The sequence below is a fragment of the Streptopelia decaocto genome (genome assembly GCF_964273445.1).
Source record: "Streptopelia decaocto genome assembly, chromosome: 10".
In the NCBI taxonomy this organism is placed as follows: domain Eukaryota; kingdom Metazoa; phylum Chordata; class Aves; order Columbiformes; family Columbidae; genus Streptopelia; species Streptopelia decaocto.
This window is the reverse complement of record NC_138665.1, coordinates 18,589,997-18,609,899: the sequence shown is the minus strand read 5'-3', so window position 1 is coordinate 18,609,899 and position 19,903 is coordinate 18,589,997. Positions and strand designations below refer to the sequence as shown.

The following is a 19,903-nucleotide window of genomic DNA, read 5'->3' as shown; positions in this document are numbered from 1 at the left end:
CAGCTACAAGCCTCGATCGCGTGTGCTGCAGTCAGCAGGACACTGGGTCCGAGCTAACGAGGCCCTTGGAGAGTTTGGCGAAGCCAATGCAGCAACGCAGCTCCCTGACAGGCAGGACTGCGGAGGACGGTGCAGCCATAGCCCTCCTGCCCGCCTTGCAGCTCTGCAGGCAGCCAGTGCTGCGAGGAGCGAAGCGGTGCTGAAAATAAGCTCAGAAAAAATGAAGGCAATGAGTATCCCATCGGGAAGGCGATGGCAGCTCTGATTTGTTGCTGGCCGGTTTGGGGGGATGGAGCAAGAGCTGCAAAAGCAGAGCCCGGCTGCACCCAGGGGGACCCCAGGCACTGCGCTGCATCCCTGCCAGGGGATTTTTGGGAGTGACAAGAGCAGACTTCGCCTCCATGTTCCTCAAATCAGAGCGTGAGGTGGTTTTTTTCTGTAAACAGCAAAGATGCAGCCAGCAGGCAGCTGCCAGAGGCAGGCACGGCTGCCAGGCTGCCCACGGCCGCTGTCCCCGGGGCAGCAAGGCCAGGGGGGACAAGGACCACACTGTGACCCGGGGTGTGGGCAGTGGCTGCCAGCCTGATGCAGTCCCCAAGGCTGGCGGTGGAACAGCCCTCTCTGGGGATCCTCCCGTCCCTGCCCTGAAGCCATTCCCGTCACCATACCAGGCTCTGCTAATAGGAGAGATGCAGGCAGCAGAGGCTGGGGCTGCTAAGGCAGGGAGAAAAGCGTGATATCTCTTTTTTCCTTTCCCTCCACTATCTCTGAGCCCTTGTCAGACTCTCCTGGCGTTGGACTCTTACCTGCCACAAACCTGCCTGAATCCAGAGCCTGGAGGAGGCTGTGTCAACCCGCACCGTCTGGAACCCAACCCTTCCCTGCTGCTCAGCCCCCGCATTGCCATGTCTATATATTTAATCCTGCCGGATAAACCTTGTAATGCACTTGCAGAGAACACAATTCTTAAGGGCTGAGTGATTCAACCTCTTGAAAACAGTTGGGTTTTTTTGTTGGTTTGGGTTTTGTTTGTTTGTTTGTTTGGTTTGTTTTGTTTTTCCCAGATAAAAGGTTGTGAGGTGCTTAAGCTTGGTTCTGGGATGACAAGCATGTCAGATCAGCATTGTGCTGTTCATGCTGGGGGGGAGCTGGAGGGAGGGCAGTGGGTGAAGGAGCACCCTGTGCTCCTCTTGTAGGGCACAGAGCCCCCCTGGGCTCCCCTGCTGGCAGCCCTGCACAGGGGGCCAGGATGATGCTGCTCCTCGTTCTGTCATTTGGGGTGAGCTCGGAGCTTCACCTTTGCCCCCAAGCCAGGAGAACCTGCAGCAGCAGGAGGGGCAGAAGCTGCGGGTGGGCACATGTGCTGTGGTGGGCTTTAAGCAGCCTGCTCCAGCTGCCCTGCAGCAAACTCAGGGGGTGGGGGACTCCGGGGGGAGGTTGACAGAAACTTAGAGGCAGCTTCTGCTTTGGGGGTGTCGTATATTCTGCGTCTCACAGTCCCAGCTGCAGCGAGGGGCCGGCACACAGGCCAGCCTCCCGCCAAAGACAGGATAACAAGTGATTAGTCAAGGACAGAGGCACGCTCTAGGAGATTCTATTTATTTTAATTAGAGAGCACCACACCCCAGGCACCTCCATCCCCTATCTCCTAATTATGAGAAGTGGTTGAGGGAGCTGGGGCTGTTCAGCCTGGATAACATGAGGTTGAGGGGAGACCTTATGCTGTCTACAACTGCCTGAAAGGAGCTTGGAGCATGGAGGGTGTTGGTCTCTTCTCCCAAGTAGCAAGTGATAGGACAAGAGGAAATGGCCTCAAGTTGCACCAGGGGAGGTTCAGCTTGGATACTGGGAAAAAATTCTTCCTGGAAAAGGTTGTTGGGCACTGGAACAGGCTGCCCAGGGCAGTGCTGGAGTCACCATCCCTAGAGGGGTTTAAAAGGTGTTTAGTCAAGGCTCTTAGGGACATGGGTTAGTGCTGGAGTTGGTCAGGTTATGGCTGGACTCAATGATCCTGAAGGTCTCTTCTAAATGAAATGACTCTATGATTCTATCCTATAATTCCCTCCTGCCTGCCTTCCCTTCTCCCAAGGCTCCCAGCCAGCCCAGCTGGCTCTGGACATTGTGCTCTCTCTTTTGCCCCAGGACTGGGATTTTTTTGCAGAACCCAATGTGTGAAATGAGAGGTGCTGAGCGCAGAGGGCTCTGCCAGCCAGCGGGTGTGCGAGTGCTGCTCTGTGCCTCTGCTCCCTACCGATTGCTTTAATGCGTAATGAGTGCTGGGGACCAAAGTGTTCCTTGTGAAAGATTCAGGGCCTGTGTGCCTTCAGATTAGGGCCATGACAGCTCCCCTTCCCATTTTTTAATCCTCGGACCAGTGAAAGCAAGGGAAAGCAGAAACAGTCTCATCACTGTTTCTAAGGAAAGCAGCAAAACAAATAGGAAAACCTCTCGCGCCTGCATTCAGGGAGAGGACAGCCCCTCTGCCTGGGGTAGACGTGGTGTCAGGCTCCCTCCAAGCAAATGTTTTGAGGTGACTAATTGGGTGTGAAATTAACACCAGAGAAAACACATTCCCGATGGTGGCTGTGCATCACTGCCAGCCTGAGGCTCTCCCTGACCACCCAGGATGCTCTCAGCCTGGGCGCTTCCTTCTAATTTAATAGCGTATTCGTCTGATTCCCTAGTGTTGTGCTGGTCCTTGTTTTTCCCCAGAGAAGCCGTAGAATGGGCTGTGGGTGCTTTCCTTTCCCAGCAGAAGCAAAAGTCTTCTCAGGGCAATCAATGCATGGCTGAGGGATGAATAACTGCAGTGGTGCTTTGGCACAAAGGCTTGGGCCCCGCTGGTACCAGAGCATGGGCAGAGAGCCTGAACCACCACCACATCTCAGCAGGGCAAGTGGGCACTGGGTTTGGGTGTATCTGCCAGTGGGACAGGGCGGGATGTCCCCTCCAGTGGCCAAGAAAAGTCATGGGCTGCTGGGGGAATTTGGGACTGCTGCGAGGGGAAGGTGGAACAGTGGCATGGGAGGAGGGGACAGGATGGTGGCGGTGCTAGGGAGCCCAGTGGGTGCTTGGTGCTTATGCAGTGGTGCCAGCAGGACCCAGTGACTCACCGAACAGGGCAGGGTGACCCAGAGGAGATTGTAAGGTGAATGGAGACATTGGTTCCAACTCCAGCTAATGTCGCCTTATGATTTTGTGGCACTTTTCCAGGCTAAAAATACCCCTGCCACTGGTGTGGTGCCGGACGGCGCTGCGTGCAGTGGCTGCGCAGGGATGCTCCATGCTGCAGGACCAGCCAAGGACAGCTGGCATGGGGCTGGAGTGACCATGGGGCTGGGCCTCCTGCTCCCCGATCGGCCAGGCGCAAGGATCACCTCTCCAAGGTGACCTGGCAGCTCTCTCCATGGTTGTGCCAGATGCAACCACTCAGCCAGCAGTCCTTGAAATACCACGTGGGGAGAGAGCATCCTCAGTGACCTCTCTGAGCCGTGTTTCATCCCAGCACTGGGCCCTTTGCTGATCCCAGAGGGTCACACTGTCCCCTCTGGATGCTCCTTGGGGTGCGTCTGATCCATTTGTGGACCAGCCTAGGGGCTGGATGCTGCAGCAGGGCTCATTTCCCCAGTGAAGGCCAGTGAGGGCTGAGAAGCTCAGCCCATCACTGTGGCTGTGGGGCTGCTGCGTGTGCTAAGGAAATGTGCCCCTAGCCTGACCATACAGATGAGGGATGCAGCATGGGGCTGAGGGACCTCCCATATCCATGTGTTCCTGAGCTGCTGGGAAGCTGAGTTTGAGACACAAGAGCGGGTAGCCCAGGGGGTCAGGTTTTTGCGAGCAGTCCCAGCACGGCAAGATCTGGCTGGTCCATCTGTATCCACCTTCACCATCCTCCTCACCATGCGGATGGCTCAGCCTTGCGCCACGCTGCTGTTGCAGGTAGATCTCTTAAAGCTGGGTAAGGAGAAATGCAGGATCTGGCCCTGGGCATCTGTGATGGGACTTTTCAGGGTGATCCATAGGCAGCCTGACCCCTGCTCTGGCTGCCTCCAGCATCTCCAGTTACTCTGGGGAAAATCTAATGGATTTTGACACTGCAAGACTCCTCAGCCCCTAAATTCTGCCTCTCTTAAGCAGCCCCCCAGCCCTTCACTCTGCCTGAGCCTGGGGAGGAGAGGAGCTGCTGTGCAAAACTGATGCCTCAGCTAGTGCTGAGCTAAGGGGGGTTGTACCAGCAAAGGCACATGGGGGATGTGGGATGGGGTCAGCATGGTCCCCCAGTCTCCTTCCCTTTTTGGGGTACCTGGCTCTGTGCATCCTTGGCCATGGTTGCCATGGCAATGCGCATCCCTCGCTGCAGCGGTTGCGCTGGCAGGTTTTGATGAGCTCTGTTTGCTGCTCTCGCCTCCGCGGCTCTCCTGCCCTCGGCCCCAGTGGACTCTACGCACAAAAGCAGAAGGAGATCACCAGGAGCAAAACAAGCGGTAGCGTTGTGTGGCATTAACCGCAGGCTGCCTGCCTTGGCCTAATTGGATGGTTTGTTGTTTGTTTGTTTGGGGTTTTTTTTCCCCCTAGAGACCCCTAGGAGGGACAAGTTTGGAAAACGAAGCATTACACATCTGTGGCATCAGGAGGGAAGCAGCGGGGAGAAGGAATAAGAAACCAGTGCCCCTGCCCTGTGCCCCCCATCGCTTTCCCTCCCCCGGCATGGCCACTGCAGTTGAGATGAAGGATTTGTTTAATTAGGTGGTAAGTCCTCCCGCTGCCGCACAGATGCAAACAGCAGTGGCTCAGGCAGCAGCTGCTTCCAGGGGGAATCTTGGCTGTGGGAGTCGGGGTGCAGGGCCATCATGATGGCACTGGCATCCCACGGGGCTGGTGGGTGTCACGGTGCCAACGAAGCTGTGGCTGGGTGGGGACAGCATGCTGGGTGTCACCCCAGCGGTGGTTGTGCGACTGCAGAGGACGGTGCCGTGAGGAGCTGAGTGTGATGCCAGGTTCACTTCTCCATTTCATCCTCTGCCTCCGAGGCTGTTATGGGCTCTGGGGTGGCTGTCCTGGTGTCCCTGCTGCAAGTGGCATCCTGGCAAAGGCATCTTATCCGTCCCCATGTCTCATCACCTTGCGATCCCCAGGGACTGAGGCAGATTCTCCCTGTTCAGCTGCCAAGCACAGCGGCATCACCCAAGTAAATGTAACAACTGGAGCAGCAAATGAGTCCCCCATCTGCAGAACCACCCCGGGAGAGGAGCTTGTGTCGCATCTGTGGGTTGTTTCTCCCTGGCTCAGCTGCAGGGGGGACGCAGGAGGGTTGTGTGGCCGCTGCTCTCCTGACGACCCTTCAAGAGCCTCCTGCACCTGCGACTCTGCGGAGAGACCACGGATGCTGAGGAGGAAATCTCTGCACTTCAAATCCACCTCTTGGTCCTACCATCACGTTTGCTCTCCAGGAAACACTGCGGATTGCTGCCTGTGGCTCGGGAACAGGGTGCTGTGACAGTAACGCCACCTCGGGGGCTGTCACCGCTGTCCTTTTGCCACCCGTTCCAGCCATCACCTCTCCAGTGCCCACTTGCTCTTTTCTTGGGAGACGCCCCCACATCTGGCACCTGCTGGCTGTGGGAATGGTCCTGCCAGCCCCGGGACAGGGAGGCCAGGTCAGACCCTGTCCCCTGGTCCCTTGCGGGGACATCACCCCTGGCATGTGTAGGCGAGCTGGGGCTGGCATGGGGTGGGCAGGAGGAGAAGCATCTTCTAGGCTTTGGAGGGAAATACAGGGAAAAGCTCCCTCTCCGGGTAGAAATCCAAGACAAAACACCATGAGCACAACCTGTGCTGTGCAAGGATTGTCCTGGCTAACCCAGGACCTTCCTCAGCATTGCTCTTCCTCCTCTGGGCTCAGGGCAAGTGTGGGGTAAGTCAGCACCTCCTTAGCTGTTTGGAAGCACATGAATTAATCTGAGCCTTTCAAAATGGGTCCCATGGGCAGCAAGAAATAAAGGGGGATGCCCCAGAGCTGAGCATGGCCCTGACACTGCCTGCACCCTCCCTTTACAGAACCCACTCCAGCTTCACAGTAGCAAATAGAAACAGTGTGATCCTGGGCTGTATTGGCTCTTCTCAGGCACCGTCACCTTCAAGGAGGCAGAACTACATTTGTCTTTCCCTTCCAGGATTTTCTGAAAGGTAAATCAGAACAGTTCAAGAATGTGACCTCACGAAGGGCAGACAAGAGAGAACATCAGCGTGAGTCGTCTGTTTACCCTCCTTTAGGAAGAAAATCAAGGAGAAAGGCAGTGGACGTGAAAGGCAAATCTGCTGAAAAATCAGCCAGGGAAAAAAAGAATCACTTCATCCTCAACCCCATAATTAACCTGGGGGACTCGCTGCACTGGGTGAGGAGCTTGGTGAGAATTTGGGGGGGAAATTGGAAAGCAGAATAAGAAAGCAGTTTGAAACCACTATATTATCCCCAGTTTCTACCATAAATAAGAGAGCTCTTTGGTGGGTATAAGGAGCAGCGAGCAGCCAGCAAGTGCTCCGGTACCTGGGCTGCCTCTCACATGAGCTGGGCTCCAGGTTGTGCTGCCAGCAGCTGCCTGCACCCCCGATACCCCCCGGGCATGGGCAGCCACCCCACATGTCCCCGCCACCCTGGGCTGCACACACTGTGAAAGACGTGGGGACATCCCTGGGGACTCAGAGTGCGGGGTCCTGCTGCTGCCAACCCCCTTGCCCAAGGCCGGTCCCACCGCCCAGCCCTCGGCTCAGCCTGGCCAGGGTTTCGGCTTGCTCCCCACCCAAATAGCCTTTGCCCTTCCTCTGTCATCCCGCTACACTGTCCTGTCCATCTGTCCTTCAGCGTGCCTCCCCTGTTCTCTCACAGCCTCTGCCAGTTTATTATTAATTTTTTTTAAATTTAATTTTGTTAGCACAGCCTTGCGGCAGCCCAGGAATACAAATAGGACAGCGAGTGCAGCCAGGCCCGGGCAGCGGCGAGCGGGGCCGGCTGTGGCGGGCGTCCTTGGCATGGCCAGAGGAGGCAGCTGGACAGATGCTGGCAGTGCCACCGCAACCGTCCCCTGGCTGCCCCCTGCTCTCCGCTTGGATGGGGCTGCCTGGCACAGCAGCAGATTTTGCACAGCAGGAAACTCCCTGGGCATCCCTGGCTGCCGTGGGCAGCTACCTGGCTCACCCTGGCCACAGAGCTGCCCTGGAGCACTTGATAGCAGGACACATCTTGGGCTCTCCAGCTGAGGGGATTTACCCCGCTGATGGGTAAACTGAGGCAGCAAGGCACGTGAAGAAGGACAGTTAAAATCAACAGCAGATAACAAGATGTTCAGCCTGGCTGGGGAAGCGGCAGCCTAAAAATAGCAGCAAGGTTCTCAGCTGTGACAAGATACACCAGGATCTCTCCCGCTGCCCCATGTATAATGGATAAAGGCACTGCATGGATCGTCACCAGCTCCTCTTGGGTGTACCAGCGCTGTGCCTGCGTTTTGGGGGTGCAGGCTGAAAGGGATTTCTGTGTTTTGCAGGGTCGGCACCCGCTGAAGTGTGTGATTTTGCCACTGTGCATCTTTGAAAACCCGTCCCTGTGCCCAGGGCAGCACAGAAAACAAACCCATGAGGATGTAAGTGAATAAATCACTTAGGGGCGAAAAATCATCCACGGCTGTAGGGAGTGAGCAGGAAACCATCTTCTCCCAGCCAGCCCCCCGGCCTCCCCCAGGGAGGGCAGCCTGTGTGCCTGGTGTGCCCAGGCTGTGCTGGGGGTCAGGGCAAGCGGGGGGCTGTTCTGTGCCATCAGCGTGATGGGGACGGCTGTGACAGGCTGTCTGCGGTGATTATGGGTGAGGCGGCCACATGTGGGGACAGGGAGGATGATTTGGTCTTCTGCCCCATATGCTCCTGCTTGCTTCATCATCTCGCTCCTTTGCCTTCACGTGGTGGAGTGGCGCAGCTCGGCACTGCCTGTGTCTGTGTCTCTCCCTTTGCCATTGCTGTCACCTGCTTGTCCCTCCGGCCCCAAACTCGCCTTCCCCACAGCCCAGGGAAAGTCTGAGTCTGAGCCACAGGATGAAGCACCGAGAATGGAAAAGAAAAACCCACAAACATCCCATAGAGGCCTCACCATGCAGAGTGTGTTTTTAGAGATGTACCTGTGTGGTTTTCTACAAATACTTCATTTTGGTACAGCCCGTTTCAGGGGTTTAGTGCAGATTTAGGCTGGGGACAGAAAGCTTTCTCTGTGTCTAGCTGCCGGCATGGCTCGCAAGGCTCAGCGTGGCAGGCCAGAGCTTTATTAATGAGTGCAGGTTGCTAAGCCCTTAATTGCCTTGGGGGGTGGTTTTGGACAAAATTGGCCACTGCCCGAGAGTCAGAACAAATTGCAAGGTGATGCAGATTGATTTATAAGCATGTTTATTTTTACCAGCTTGGCATGGCCCTCTCCTGGCTGGCAAATGGGGATGCGTCTCCCTTTCGCAGCCTGAGAAACAGCAGCGTTTTCTCTGGCAGGGACGAGCCGGCAAGGAAACTGTTCTGTGGGCTGGCGGGCTCCCTGTGGCTTCTTGCTGTCCTCAGGGCCTCATCCGGGAAGGGGCTGAGCTGCAGGATTTCTCTGGGCATGTGGAAGCGTGTGGCTACATGCCGAGGATTTGCAGGAGAGGTTCTCACAACCTGTCCAACTGAAGGGAGAGGATGCAAGAGGCCTATTCAGCGTCCTCATGGCCTCACACACCCCTGGGGCTCCGCTCCCCACCCCGCTGGCCGTGTTTGGGGTGTGCTGTTGGCTGCCCACCCAGCTGCTCGGTGCAGGGTACGTGCTGTGCTGATGGAGAAAAGGCAACCCCAACCACTTTCCTGTATGTTTTCTTCTCCCTCAAGCCCTAGAAATCCAGGGAGGGGATTTTCCCCTTTTCCCCATCTGCCTGTTTTGCAGGTCTGCCCTGGAGCACCCACTGGTCTCCACTGCCAGCGGGTGATGCTCATGGCAGTGCCCAGGGGTTTCCATCCCATGAGGGAAATGTTTAGCTGACAAACAAGTGCCCAGTCACCAAGAATTTTAAGCCACGTTGTGCAGAAAGCACAGACCCTTTTAGTTGCCACCCTCCCTGATGGGGTAAAACTGACACTTCCCCGCAAGGGCTTCAGAAATTACAGTGCTAGCAAGACTACAATTTCTACAGAAAGAAAAAGAAGGGCTTTTTTTTTTTTCTCCAATGTCATATTTTATAATTTTTATGTTATGTTCTATTTTATGCGTTATATTGGGGGGGAAGGGGGGTGGGGGCGGAATGTCATATGGAGTGCAGACTGGGCTCTGCTGCTTTCCAGTGGCCATAGGGGTCATGGGTTATTTCCATAGGGATGTCAGAAGGGCTGTCACCATTACAAGGTGACCATGGCTGGGCGACATTTCTGCCAGGCCACCTGTAAGGCTAAGGGATGTGCCCAAGGATGTCGCCCACAGTGGTGGCAGAGCCCTCCCCTGCTCTGTTGTATCTCCCCAGCCCTTCCCATCCCATGGCTGGGGCACAGCCCAATGCCACCCTGCCCTGGAGTGGGAAACTGAGGCAGGGAGTGGTGCTGGGGGCCCAGGAGCTGGCTCTCACCAACGTGGGGGGCAGCTGGCCAACCTGAATTCCTGGCAGCACTTTCACAGCTGCCCCAGTGGTGTTTCCACCCAACCCATTTGCAGGCAAATCAAGAAGCGGCTGTTTGGGTGGGCAGGGAAGGGGCAGGCGTCCCCACAAAGGGTCTCATGCTGCTCCTGCCCTGCACAGCTCAGGGACCCTGCAGTGTCCCCAGCCCCAGGGACAGCCAGGCCCTGCCACTTTGCTGCCTGGCACAAAGCGGGGCATTGAGGGACACAGCGGGGCTTTGTCCAGCCCGTGCCTGCCGGGAAGGGGCCGGTTGCCCTCTGCAGGCTTCTCCAGCCTCGTGCTGGCTCTGCAGCACCCATGGGAGCTGTGGTACCCAGGGGACATGGGGCACCCAAGGGAGCTGGCTCCTGCTGCTGCAGCCCTGGAGCCATATCCATCACTTGGGGACCCCACGGCTGTGCCCACCCGGGCGCCTTTCCCCCACGGGGGTAAAGGGGCTGGGGAAAGCGGCCACAGGATTACCAGTGTAAGGGGGAACCCCCCCCAGTTTGGAGCACCCAGGGTCAAAAGCATGTCCCTGGAATGAAGGACCCCACTGGCAGGTGCTGGGGGGATTGGGAAGGTGACAGAGGGTCATCACTGCTGTCCCATGGGGCTGGTGTCCCACACTGCCACAGTGGGCAGCCTGGGGCAAACATAGCCCAGTCAGGGCTGGGGGCTCCCCAGAGCTGCCAGCAAGGGGACCCCCCATGAATACTCCCCCACCCCCCAAGCTGCTCTCTTTCTTTTGCAAAAGCCTTTTCCCCAAGAAGCCCTGAGCGGGGCTGTGGGGTGGCTCTGCCCACGCAGCTGCCGGGCACCCGGGAGCTGGCAGCCAAGGGGTGCAGGGGGAGCCGGCGGGGAGGGGCGGGGGCCTGTCCCTTTAAGGGGGGTGGCTGTCACTCAGCCCTTTTCTTTGCTGGAGAGCAGGACAGGCACCCACAAGGGGAAACACAGGGCGAGGGACTGCCAGGCAGGAGAGGGCTCCAGCAGACAGCACCAAGGCAGCCGAGCGGGCGGTCGAGGGAGTTGACCAAGTCCAGCGCCATGGGTGAGTATGAGATGAGGGTGGCGGATACCTAGGGAGATGTCACTGGTGGCTCTGGGGACCCTGTCCCAGAGCAGAGTCTCTTGAAACTTTCCTCTGGCACAGGCCATGTCCCGGTGGCCCTGGCATGGCCATGCCAGCCATGGGGGCTGCCAGGGGAGGATGCCTCAGCATGGCAGGGATGGTGTTTTCTTCCCAAAGTGTTTTTCTGTCCCTGTGTGCTTATGCGCTGTCTGTGGGGACAGATGCCATCCTCACAGCTGGTCTGACCTGAGCCCTGGCCACATGGGTTGGAGAGATGAGAGCTCCTGCCTGGAGCTGGGAGGTCCAGGCAGGGGACTGAGACCTGTCACAGCTCGTGCCAGCAGCCTTGGGAAAATGGAGGCACTCCTTGTGCCTCAGTTTCCCTATCGGTACACCAGAGCTAATACTCACCGGCATGCCCTGTTCCCAGGGATGCCATGGGCTGCAGGCACCCTGCCTCCTTCTCCTCCTCTTGTCTGCAGTGCATTGTTTGGCTCCAGCAGCAGCTGAGCCTGGGTACAAGGCGCGGGATTGTGTGGCACAAGGGCCCTTTCTCTCCTTCCTTCCCCACCTCAGCCTTCCCCAGCGCAGCCTCCCAAAGCCCAGGGGACCAGCGCTGTAGCAGGGAGACTGCCAGGCCCTGTCTATCCGGGGACCCCCAGCTCACTGGGAGCAGAGTCATTCACCGGGCACCTGCTGCGCCACTTCCCAGGTGGCCAAAAATAAAAAAGGCATGTTTGGCTCAGCACCCTGCTGGCTGTGCAGGGCTGTCCCCATAGGTCCCAGGGAGGTTTGGGGAGCAGCACTGGCCGGGAGGAGAAGGACCCCCCCCAGACTTGCAGCATCCAAGGCAAACAAGCGGGAGGGGTCACAGCACTCCCCCATAGCGCTGCCTTTGTTCCCTGTTTGCTCTCAGCATGGGGCAGGCACTGGGGTGGCAGTGCCAGGACAATCCCCCATTGTCCTTGGTGTCACTGTGTGACCTTGCTCCCAGTGGGGAGGGAAGAGCACTGCTGGCTAGGACCCCATGGCTTGCTTGTCCTTTGAGGGAGGAGATAAGCAGGTCTGGGAGGGGGGAGCGTGGGTTTGGGAACGCTTCCCACGGGTGCCTTTTTGGCATTCAAGGCACAAATGCTATGCCCAGATGGGATGTGCCTGGGACAGCGGGGTGCCAGAGCCCACGTCCTGGGGAAGAGGAGCAGGTTCCCTGTGCAGGGTGTCACACAGCCAGGGCAGCAGGCTATGGCAGCTTAGCTGGAGCCAAACTGATGCTCCAGAGCAGCACGCTGGTGGGTGCAAACCCACCCAGCTGCCCGCCCCAAATGGTGCAGGACAGTGGCTGGCTGGGCACTTCCAAACCCAGCCCACCAGGAACCTGAGCTGAGGATCCTGCATCTCAGAGCTCTGACATGCAGGAGGAGCAGGTGCCCATGGCACCGCTGCTGAAAAAAATCCAGCATTTAGGTGATCCAAGCAGTACACTGGCACATGCCCTCATTTCCCCTACCCACACACAGGTACATGTGCCCTCTTGCCAAATATCTGTCCTGGAGGATTAAATCTATTACACAAGCGCTGGTGTTTGGGAACTAGCGTGGCTCGTCTCCATCAGCACACCTGCCTGCACAACAGGGCTGCTGCAGCCTGCACTGCTCGCAGGGTGCCGGGACAGGGGACAGGTGCACTCCAGCGTGCCACCCTGAAACCCGGGCTGCATGCCGGCTCCTCCTGTCTGCCTCAAGCCTGGGCCACATCGCTAGGTCTCCATCGGGCTTTGTCTCTGTGGAGGTGCTGGGTTCCCCTGCATCTTTGCTGGCAAAAGAAATACACAGGCAGCTGGCGTTGCTGCTGCCCGCAGCTGGGCTGTGCTGGCAGCAGGGAGCCCATTAGCAGCTTGTTTGCTGGGTCCCGCTGGCATTACGCTACATTGCCTTGTATTTCCATCTTGTTTAGTGCGGGTCAGCACGGCTGGTTCGCCTCAGCCCCTCGTCTGTCTCACCCCCAGGGGCTGCCTTGTGGCCCCACTGCCCCACGCTGCTGTCACCCCTTGTCCCTGGGTATGCTTGGGTGCAAGGCTGCCCAGCTGCTTAGAGATATTTTGGGGAAGCTGCTGGGTTTGGCTCTGCAGCACCGCAATGAACTGTTTCTGGGTTTTCCTTCAACTTGCTTCCCACCTCCTGCCGGGCACGTTCCTTCTCCCACGCTTGCCCGCCCCTGAGCCGCGGGCTCCGAGCTCCCCCTGTCCCAGCAGCCCCGTCCCACCTCACCTCTCTTCTCCTTAGGTTTGCTCGAGTGCTGTGCCAGGTGTCTCATCGGAGCACCCTTTGCCTCACTGGTTGCCACAGGCTTGTGCTTCTTTGGAGTAGCACTGTTTTGTGGCTGTGGGCACGAAGCCCTCACAGGCACCGAGCAGCTCATTGAGACCTACTTCTCCAAAAACTACCAGGACTATGAGTATCTCATCAACGTGTAAGTACCTTGCTGTTGCGCATTGCCCTCACACTGGGCCCCTCACGTCTCCATCTTGCTCTGTGCCGGGAGGAGGTGACTGGCCGGGCTGGCCAGGGCGATGCTGTCACCCGGGCACCATGGGGACCTCAGGCTGTGTTTGCTGCATGCTGGTGCCATGGCTGCCTGGCAGGGTCCAGTGGCCACTTGTTTCCATTTCTGAGCCTCGCTAGATGCCCTGGCTAGTGCTGGACCTCAGCACTGGGTAGGTATGGAGGGCATGGTGGAGCCATCAGCAGCCCATAGCCTTGCTCACTATGGCTTTGCCCTGGCTTGCTCTTCTTACAGCTTCACCCTCTGTTTGGTCCCCCTGGGGCAGCAGGGGGGTCAGTAGCGGTGGCCAGGCTGCCCCGGCCATGCTGCATGCAGGGCTGAGCTCCCTGACGCTGCCCCGCTGCCTCAGCATCCCTGCCTGCTCCTCTCCCTGGCAGCATCCACGCTTTTCAGTACGTCATCTATGGCACAGCCTCCTTCTTCTTCCTCTATGGAGCCCTGCTGCTGGCCGAAGGCTTCTACACCACCGGTGCTGTCCGGCAAATCTTCGGGGACTACAAGACCACCATCTGCGGCAGGGGCCTCAGCGCAACGGTAACTGGGGGCCCGAAAGGGAGGGGAGCGCGAGGCCCCCAGCGAGCTCACTCGTTGCAGCGGGTGTGTCAGTGTTTGGGAAAGTGGCTAGGACATCCTGACAAGGTGATCTTAACCGGGGTTTGGCACCCCTTCGCGCGCCCACAGCGGGTTCGCCACGCTCGGCGTGGCCGAAAGGCAGGAGACTGCGGCCGGCCGGGTTTCGGGGTATCCCAAAGGGAAGCGCAGCCCGGCCACCCTCCCCCAGGCCTGCCATGGTCCCTGGGGACCAACCCAGCCCAAATTTAATGGAACTGCTTCATGTTTAAGCATTGGCATGGAGAGCCATGAGCATCCCTGTGGTGCTGGCAGCCCAAGACTCCCCGGCACCCGGTGCCCATGGTGCCCTGGGGGTTGTGCTCTCCCCTGTGCTTGGGGACCATGACAAAGTGCTGGCGAGAGGACCTCGTGGCCTGGGGGAGCGGAAGGGGACGGCTGCGGTTCCCTCGAGGGCCGGTTGGGGTGGCACCACGAAGGGAGGGCAGGAGATGAACATTTGCACACCAAGGCGGGTTTTTCAACTGCTCTCCTGCAGAGATCAAACCCTGCTTGGCTGTGGGTTTTCCCCGTCACACAGGACGTGGCAGCCACCCTGCTGCCATTGCGGGTCACCCCCACACAGGCATAGCCACCCGCACACCTGGGGCTGGTGCAGGTCACCCGGCTCGTGCTGCCGCTCCGTGCTGGCCGCGTGGGGACACGCCGGGTTTGGCGGGCGGTGTGGAGCCAGATGCAGGAGCATCTCAGTCCCCTGCCTGCCCAACACCCCCTTCTGCCTGGGGACCCTCACGCTCCCCTGTCCATGTTCCCTGGCTGCTCAGTAATCGTGGCTCTGCCCCGGCTTGTCCTGCCCCTTGCAGTTTGTGGGCATTACCTACGTCCTGACCATCGTCTGGCTCCTAGTCTTCGCCTGCTCTGCAGTGCCCGTCTATATCTACTTCAACACTTGGACCACCTGCCAGTCCATTGCCAACCCCAGCAAGACCTCGGCCAGCATTGGCACCCTGTGTGCAGATGCCAGGATGTACGGTGAGTGCCGGGTTTGCAGGGCTCAGGGTGGAGGTGAGGGGACGGAGGAGAGGGTCCAGGTGGATAAGGCTGGGATAAAGCAGGGCAAGTGCTGAAGAGCCCTGAAAAACCCGTGTGTGTGTGACACACGTGGCTGTGGGAGCCTGAACAAGCTGGCGGCCGTGCCTGGCTCAGCTGGCTCCTCACATCTCACCAGGTGTCCTGCCCTGGAACGCTTTCCCTGGCAAAGTGTGCGGCTCCAACCTGCTCTCCATCTGTAAGACCAGTGAGGTGAGCACCTCCCGTCACCCCACGTGTGCTCCCTTCCATGGGTGGCCTCAGCACTGGCCTCCCCAGCTGGCATGTGGGACCCCGGGAGCTCACCCCACTCTTGCCTTGCAGTTCCAGATGACTTTCCACCTCTTCATTGCGGCCTTCGTGGGGGCAGCTGCCACGCTGGTCTCACTGGTGAGTCAATGTGCCCCTGCCCAGCCGGTCTTCCCCGCTTAGCGAGGATGTGGGGTCAGAGGACAGCAGAGCTGGTGGGCATGGACATGACAGAGCCTGTGCTCCTGTCTTTTTCTGGCACATAAGTGCTAATAGTGAATTCAGGCCATAAGAAGGTAGAGGTGACTGCTGTAGGGGATCTGAAGAGGCTTCAGGAGACCACCAGGGAGAGGTCCTGCTGCCCATGCACTGGGTCCTCTGCCTTTTCCCAGCTCTCCTCTTCCTTTACACCAGTGATGAGACACTGCAGTGTCCCGCCAGTGCCGTGGGGCTACAGGTCTCTGTGGGGCAAGTGTTGGGCTGGGAGATGCCACCTCGGCAACACCCCAGCGAGGAGACCCACCTCGCTTGCCCTCCTCACCCGTGGGAGCTTTGTTTCTCCTCCTTCCCCTCTCGCTCACTCTCTTCCCACCCACAGCTCACCTTCATCATCGCCGCCACCTACAACTTTGCCGTCCTCAAGCTGATGGGCCGAGGCACCAAGTTCTAGGACGCGTGGTGGAGCCCAGCCAGACCAAACGCCCTTCTTTTCTCTAACCCCGAGGCTTTAACACTGCAGCCACCCGACACCAGGTCTCCTGCGTTAACTCTGCCTTCGCTGCTGACTCCCCTCCTCTTCCTCCCTCGCATCCATCGTGCTGAGCGTGACCAGGAAGGAGAGCTTCCCACCAATGGACACCTCTTCATGCACTTTTCTCTCTCTGCTCATCCATAACTGGTTCGCTCTAGGGCCAAGCCCATCAAAACCAGCCAGAGAAGAGGAGGGACTACTCCAGTGTCCCAATGTTGCCTAGGGATGAGCAAAGGCCTTCATGCTCCTGGGAGGAGGAAATCCATGTAGGTTGCTCCATGAGTAGCAAGAGGCTACCTAGAGAGAAAAGGAAGTTGGCCCAGTGCTGGTACCATTGCTAGAGACTCTCCTGGAGCTGTCTGCTGTCACCACCCATGGATGGAGAAAAAGAGAAGGATTATTTTTTTTTCCCTTTAAGCAAAGAAAAACAAATTTACCCCAAATTGCCTGCTACAGCCAAGGCAAAGGGAGTTCAGGGCAAGGATCTTCCCATTGTGGAGAAGAGAGTGCTGACCCCAATGCTGATAAAGCCCTAACCCAGCTGCCCCTATTAAAGCCTAAAGGAGTTTGGTGTCTCTGTAGACGAGGGGGACTCTTGCCTTTACCCTCCAGGCAGCAGATCGGTTTGGCCAAGAGGGGACACCTCTGTGCCATGCCCTGCGAGCGTAAAGCCGGAGCCACCCCCGTGGGCAGGGGATGAGCCTCTGGACCACCCGCCCGCCCTGCTCTGCCCGCGCCGCGCTCGCTCTCATCCCTTCACAATGGTGCTCTTCTCCGGGGTGACGTCTGCTTCTCTAACCTCCGCCGTGGCGGAGAGCTTCATTTGTTTCTCACCCATGTCAAACGTTACCTTTCCCTCCTTCTGTCCCTCTCTCTTCCCCTCAGGATTTTTTTTCCCAGCGTTTCCTGCAAGTCAGGACAACTGTCTTGTGTCTGCTGGGGCGGGAGGGACTGGCAGCATCTCGCTCCCAGCTGAAACCCATGAAGGAGCTGAGGAGGGAGGGAGGGAAAGGCGGTGGTTGGGGGTCACAGGGCAGAAACGCAGCCTGTCTCTGCAAACCAGATCCTTTCTGGTGCCAGTTCAGTCTTTTCCCACGGAGGGGGCAGCAGGGCAAGGGGTTTGGTGGAGATGACCTCTCTCTCCCCCACAATTGCTCTCTGGGGGCCTCTGGCTGGGTAGCACGGGTCCAACCACACCTGCCAAAATGCTGCTTCCAGTCCTCCCCGCCAACTGGTATTTTGTTTCGCTCTTCCCTGTCTCTCCTTAATGCTAATCCTAGTGTTTATTTATTGGAGAAACTACTTTCAGTGGCAGACTGTAGCTCCATCTTGCATGGATTTTTTTTCCTTTGTTTGTATTATTATTGTATATTTCTGTTAAGCGCCAGTTTCAGCAGGGGCAAGGATAAAGGAGCAGATCTGCTGAGCAGAGCGTTCAAAGGATCCTTGCCACCAGGAGTGCTGAAATAGGTTGGCCAGGCTACCAACGCACATGGGCTGGGGAGGTGGGAGATGCCAGGAGGGACGGCAGGGTGGGGAGAAACCGGCCAAAAGCTGGGAATCCACATCCGTGTGATCTCTCTTGGGGGTTTGCTGGGGTTTTTTTTTTGGTATACATTTAACAACAAATAACCAGATCCTCCTTCCCACCCTTGTCCCCAGACCCCAAACACACACACACGCACACACGTGTGCGCGCACACACACACACGCAAAAAGAGAGTTAATCAACTGAAAGTGTTTCCTTCATTTCTGATCTAGAATTTCAACTCGTTAACAAGCAATAAAAAGGAGCAAGTTTTTAGAGACTTATCTTACAAGATGTATTTTATAAAAATTAAAGAAAATAAATTAAAATTAAGAACATTCTGAAGATACACATCTGTCTGTCCATTTGTTGTGCTGGCTTTCCCACCCCTGTGGGGGCAGAGCCCAGCCAAAAAACAGCAGGGAAGGGGAGGCTGCAGAGGAGAAGGTCCCAGAAGAGCAGCTCTTGCCAGTCCCATGTGTGGGCCAGCATCCCCACAGGGCTCTGCCCACCCCTCCTTCCCACCCCAGCTTCATAACCCTGACTTCAAAACCTTTGCTCCCAGCCGAGGAGCCCTTAAAAACCTCTATTTCTCCTCCATCCACCCAGAGCAAAGCTGGGGCCTTGCAGGAGCTGCTGGCTTGTTTTTGGTGATGTGCTGCTGTCCTTTAATGCTCAGCCTGCACGGTGATACCCTCTGCCACGGCTCCTTGTGTAGCACCTACAGCACGACCACAGAAAACTGATCAGCACATCTCGAGCAAAGCTCTCCAGCTTGCACCAGGCAATGCATGTGGTAAAAGCACGTCCAGAGCCACGCAGGGTACGTGATTGTCTCACTTGCAGAGAGCCCTGTGTGAAATAAGACGGTCTTGTTTAGGCGCGAGGGCGGACTTGACTATCCCAGGGCACTCCATGTCCTGTCCACACGCTGTGTGGGTGGCTGCGTGCCTTTTGCCACAGGGTCATTACCAGTTTGCACAGTGCTGGTGCGTGCGGAGGTCAATGGCTGGTGTCTTTCTACCCCCGATCACATGAATGCTGCCCTTAAATGCACTTTTCCACAGCAGCCGCTCAAAAATTGATTCAAATGCTGCTTCTCTTGGAAATTCCCTCCATGAGCTGCGCTCAGGTACCTCCAGGGAGTGAGGCCGCGGAGGGATGCGCCCAGTACCACGCTCAAACTCCGGCACCGCTCTTGTTTGCAGCAGATCTGCTTGAGAGGCAGATTTCAGGCACGGCTGGGTGCCTGTGCGTGGCAGGGTGTTGTCTACCTGTGCCCGGGACCCTTGCTGCTCCTCCTCAAATGAGACTCCAGCCCAAATCCCACTCTCCCATCTCTCCCCCAGGCAGGCAGCAAAGTTTCCCGTGCAGCCCATCTGGGGGAGGTTTAGCTCATGCATTGCTGCTGCCCAGCTCAGTGCACAGCTGTGCCTGCACCCCAGCCTTGCCCTGGCTCACAGAAACCCGTGGGGCTGCAGGCAGCATCAATAGAACTTTTTGTTCCTTGCATTCCCAGATGCCACCACCCTCCTCTCCCCATGCTGAAAGGGCCTTGTGTGTGCATGATCAGCCACTGGGCCAGAGTGAGCTGGGGAACAAAACACCATCTCTTTCCCCTGGCAGCAACTGGTGCCCCCCGTCCGGGGTGAGGGTTGGGGACAGCAGCACGAGGGAGCATGTGAAAGTGGCCAGCATGGCCAGTGTGCTGGGCAAGTCCAAGGGCTGAAGGACACATGTTGGGTGTGCCCTTGGCTGTGTCCTGCTGCCACCCCACCTGGGGACATGGGACCTGTGCTCACAGCTCCTTTGCTGGGCACAGAGTGCCCTCCAGGATCTGGCTGAGAAAACACAGGGAATAAACCCTCTCTTGTGCCAAAACACCTCTCTGTAAACTGCCCCATGAGGAGACCTCCAAGGAGCAGCACCACTGCAATCAACCCCCTGGTCTAGCAGCTGAAATGTGGTTGCAGTTCGGTCCCGCAAAGGCTGGACCAGAAGAAGGGACCCTGGAGCAGGTCCCATGGGGTGCCTTGCTGGCCGGCAGGCAAAGTGACTCCTGCATCCCATGCCCTGCCACTCCAGGGGACAGCTCTGTGCCGCTGCTAGCAAGGGACACTGAGCCAGCCAGCCCTTGGGACAGCAAAGACAGAAACCTCCCATGGTAGGCAAAGGAGAGGGGATGGCGGCACTCAAGGCTGTTCGTGTAGGGATGGCCAAGGGTCTGCTCCACTGATGTGGTTTCCAAGGGTGCAGCACTCCCGGACGATGCTCCCGGATCCGCCTGCCCTGGCCAAACGGGCCCGGCTCCGCACCCCCGCTGCTCCGGCTCCCCCCCACCCCCGCTGCTCCGGCTCCCCCATCGCCGCTGCTCCGGCTCCCCCCATCGCCGCTCCTCCGGCTCCCCCCATCGCCGCTCCTCCGGCTCCCCC

General features: G+C 57.9%; 1 protein-coding gene across 2 annotated transcripts; it reads left to right on the top strand.

Annotated features, from left to right (window-relative positions):
- Positions 1–10,577: 10,577 nt before the first annotated feature.
- On the top strand, positions 10,578–17,800 carry PLP1 (proteolipid protein 1). 2 transcript variants are annotated; one of them, XM_082061921.1, is made up of 7 exons: positions 10,578–10,701; positions 13,005–13,191; positions 13,662–13,818; positions 14,718–14,886; positions 15,083–15,156; positions 15,268–15,333; positions 15,791–17,800. In XM_082061921.1, the coding sequence occupies exons 1-7, from the start codon at positions 10,698–10,700 to the stop codon at positions 15,860–15,862; spliced, it is 729 nt and encodes a 242-aa protein (XP_081918047.1). In that variant the 5' UTR covers positions 10,578–10,697; the 3' UTR covers positions 15,863–17,800. The 2 variants fall into 2 exon arrangements, with proteins under 2 accessions (XP_081918047.1, XP_081918046.1); XM_082061920.1 differs by having other exon boundaries at positions 13,662–13,923.
- Positions 17,801–19,903: the final 2,103 nt, after the last annotated feature.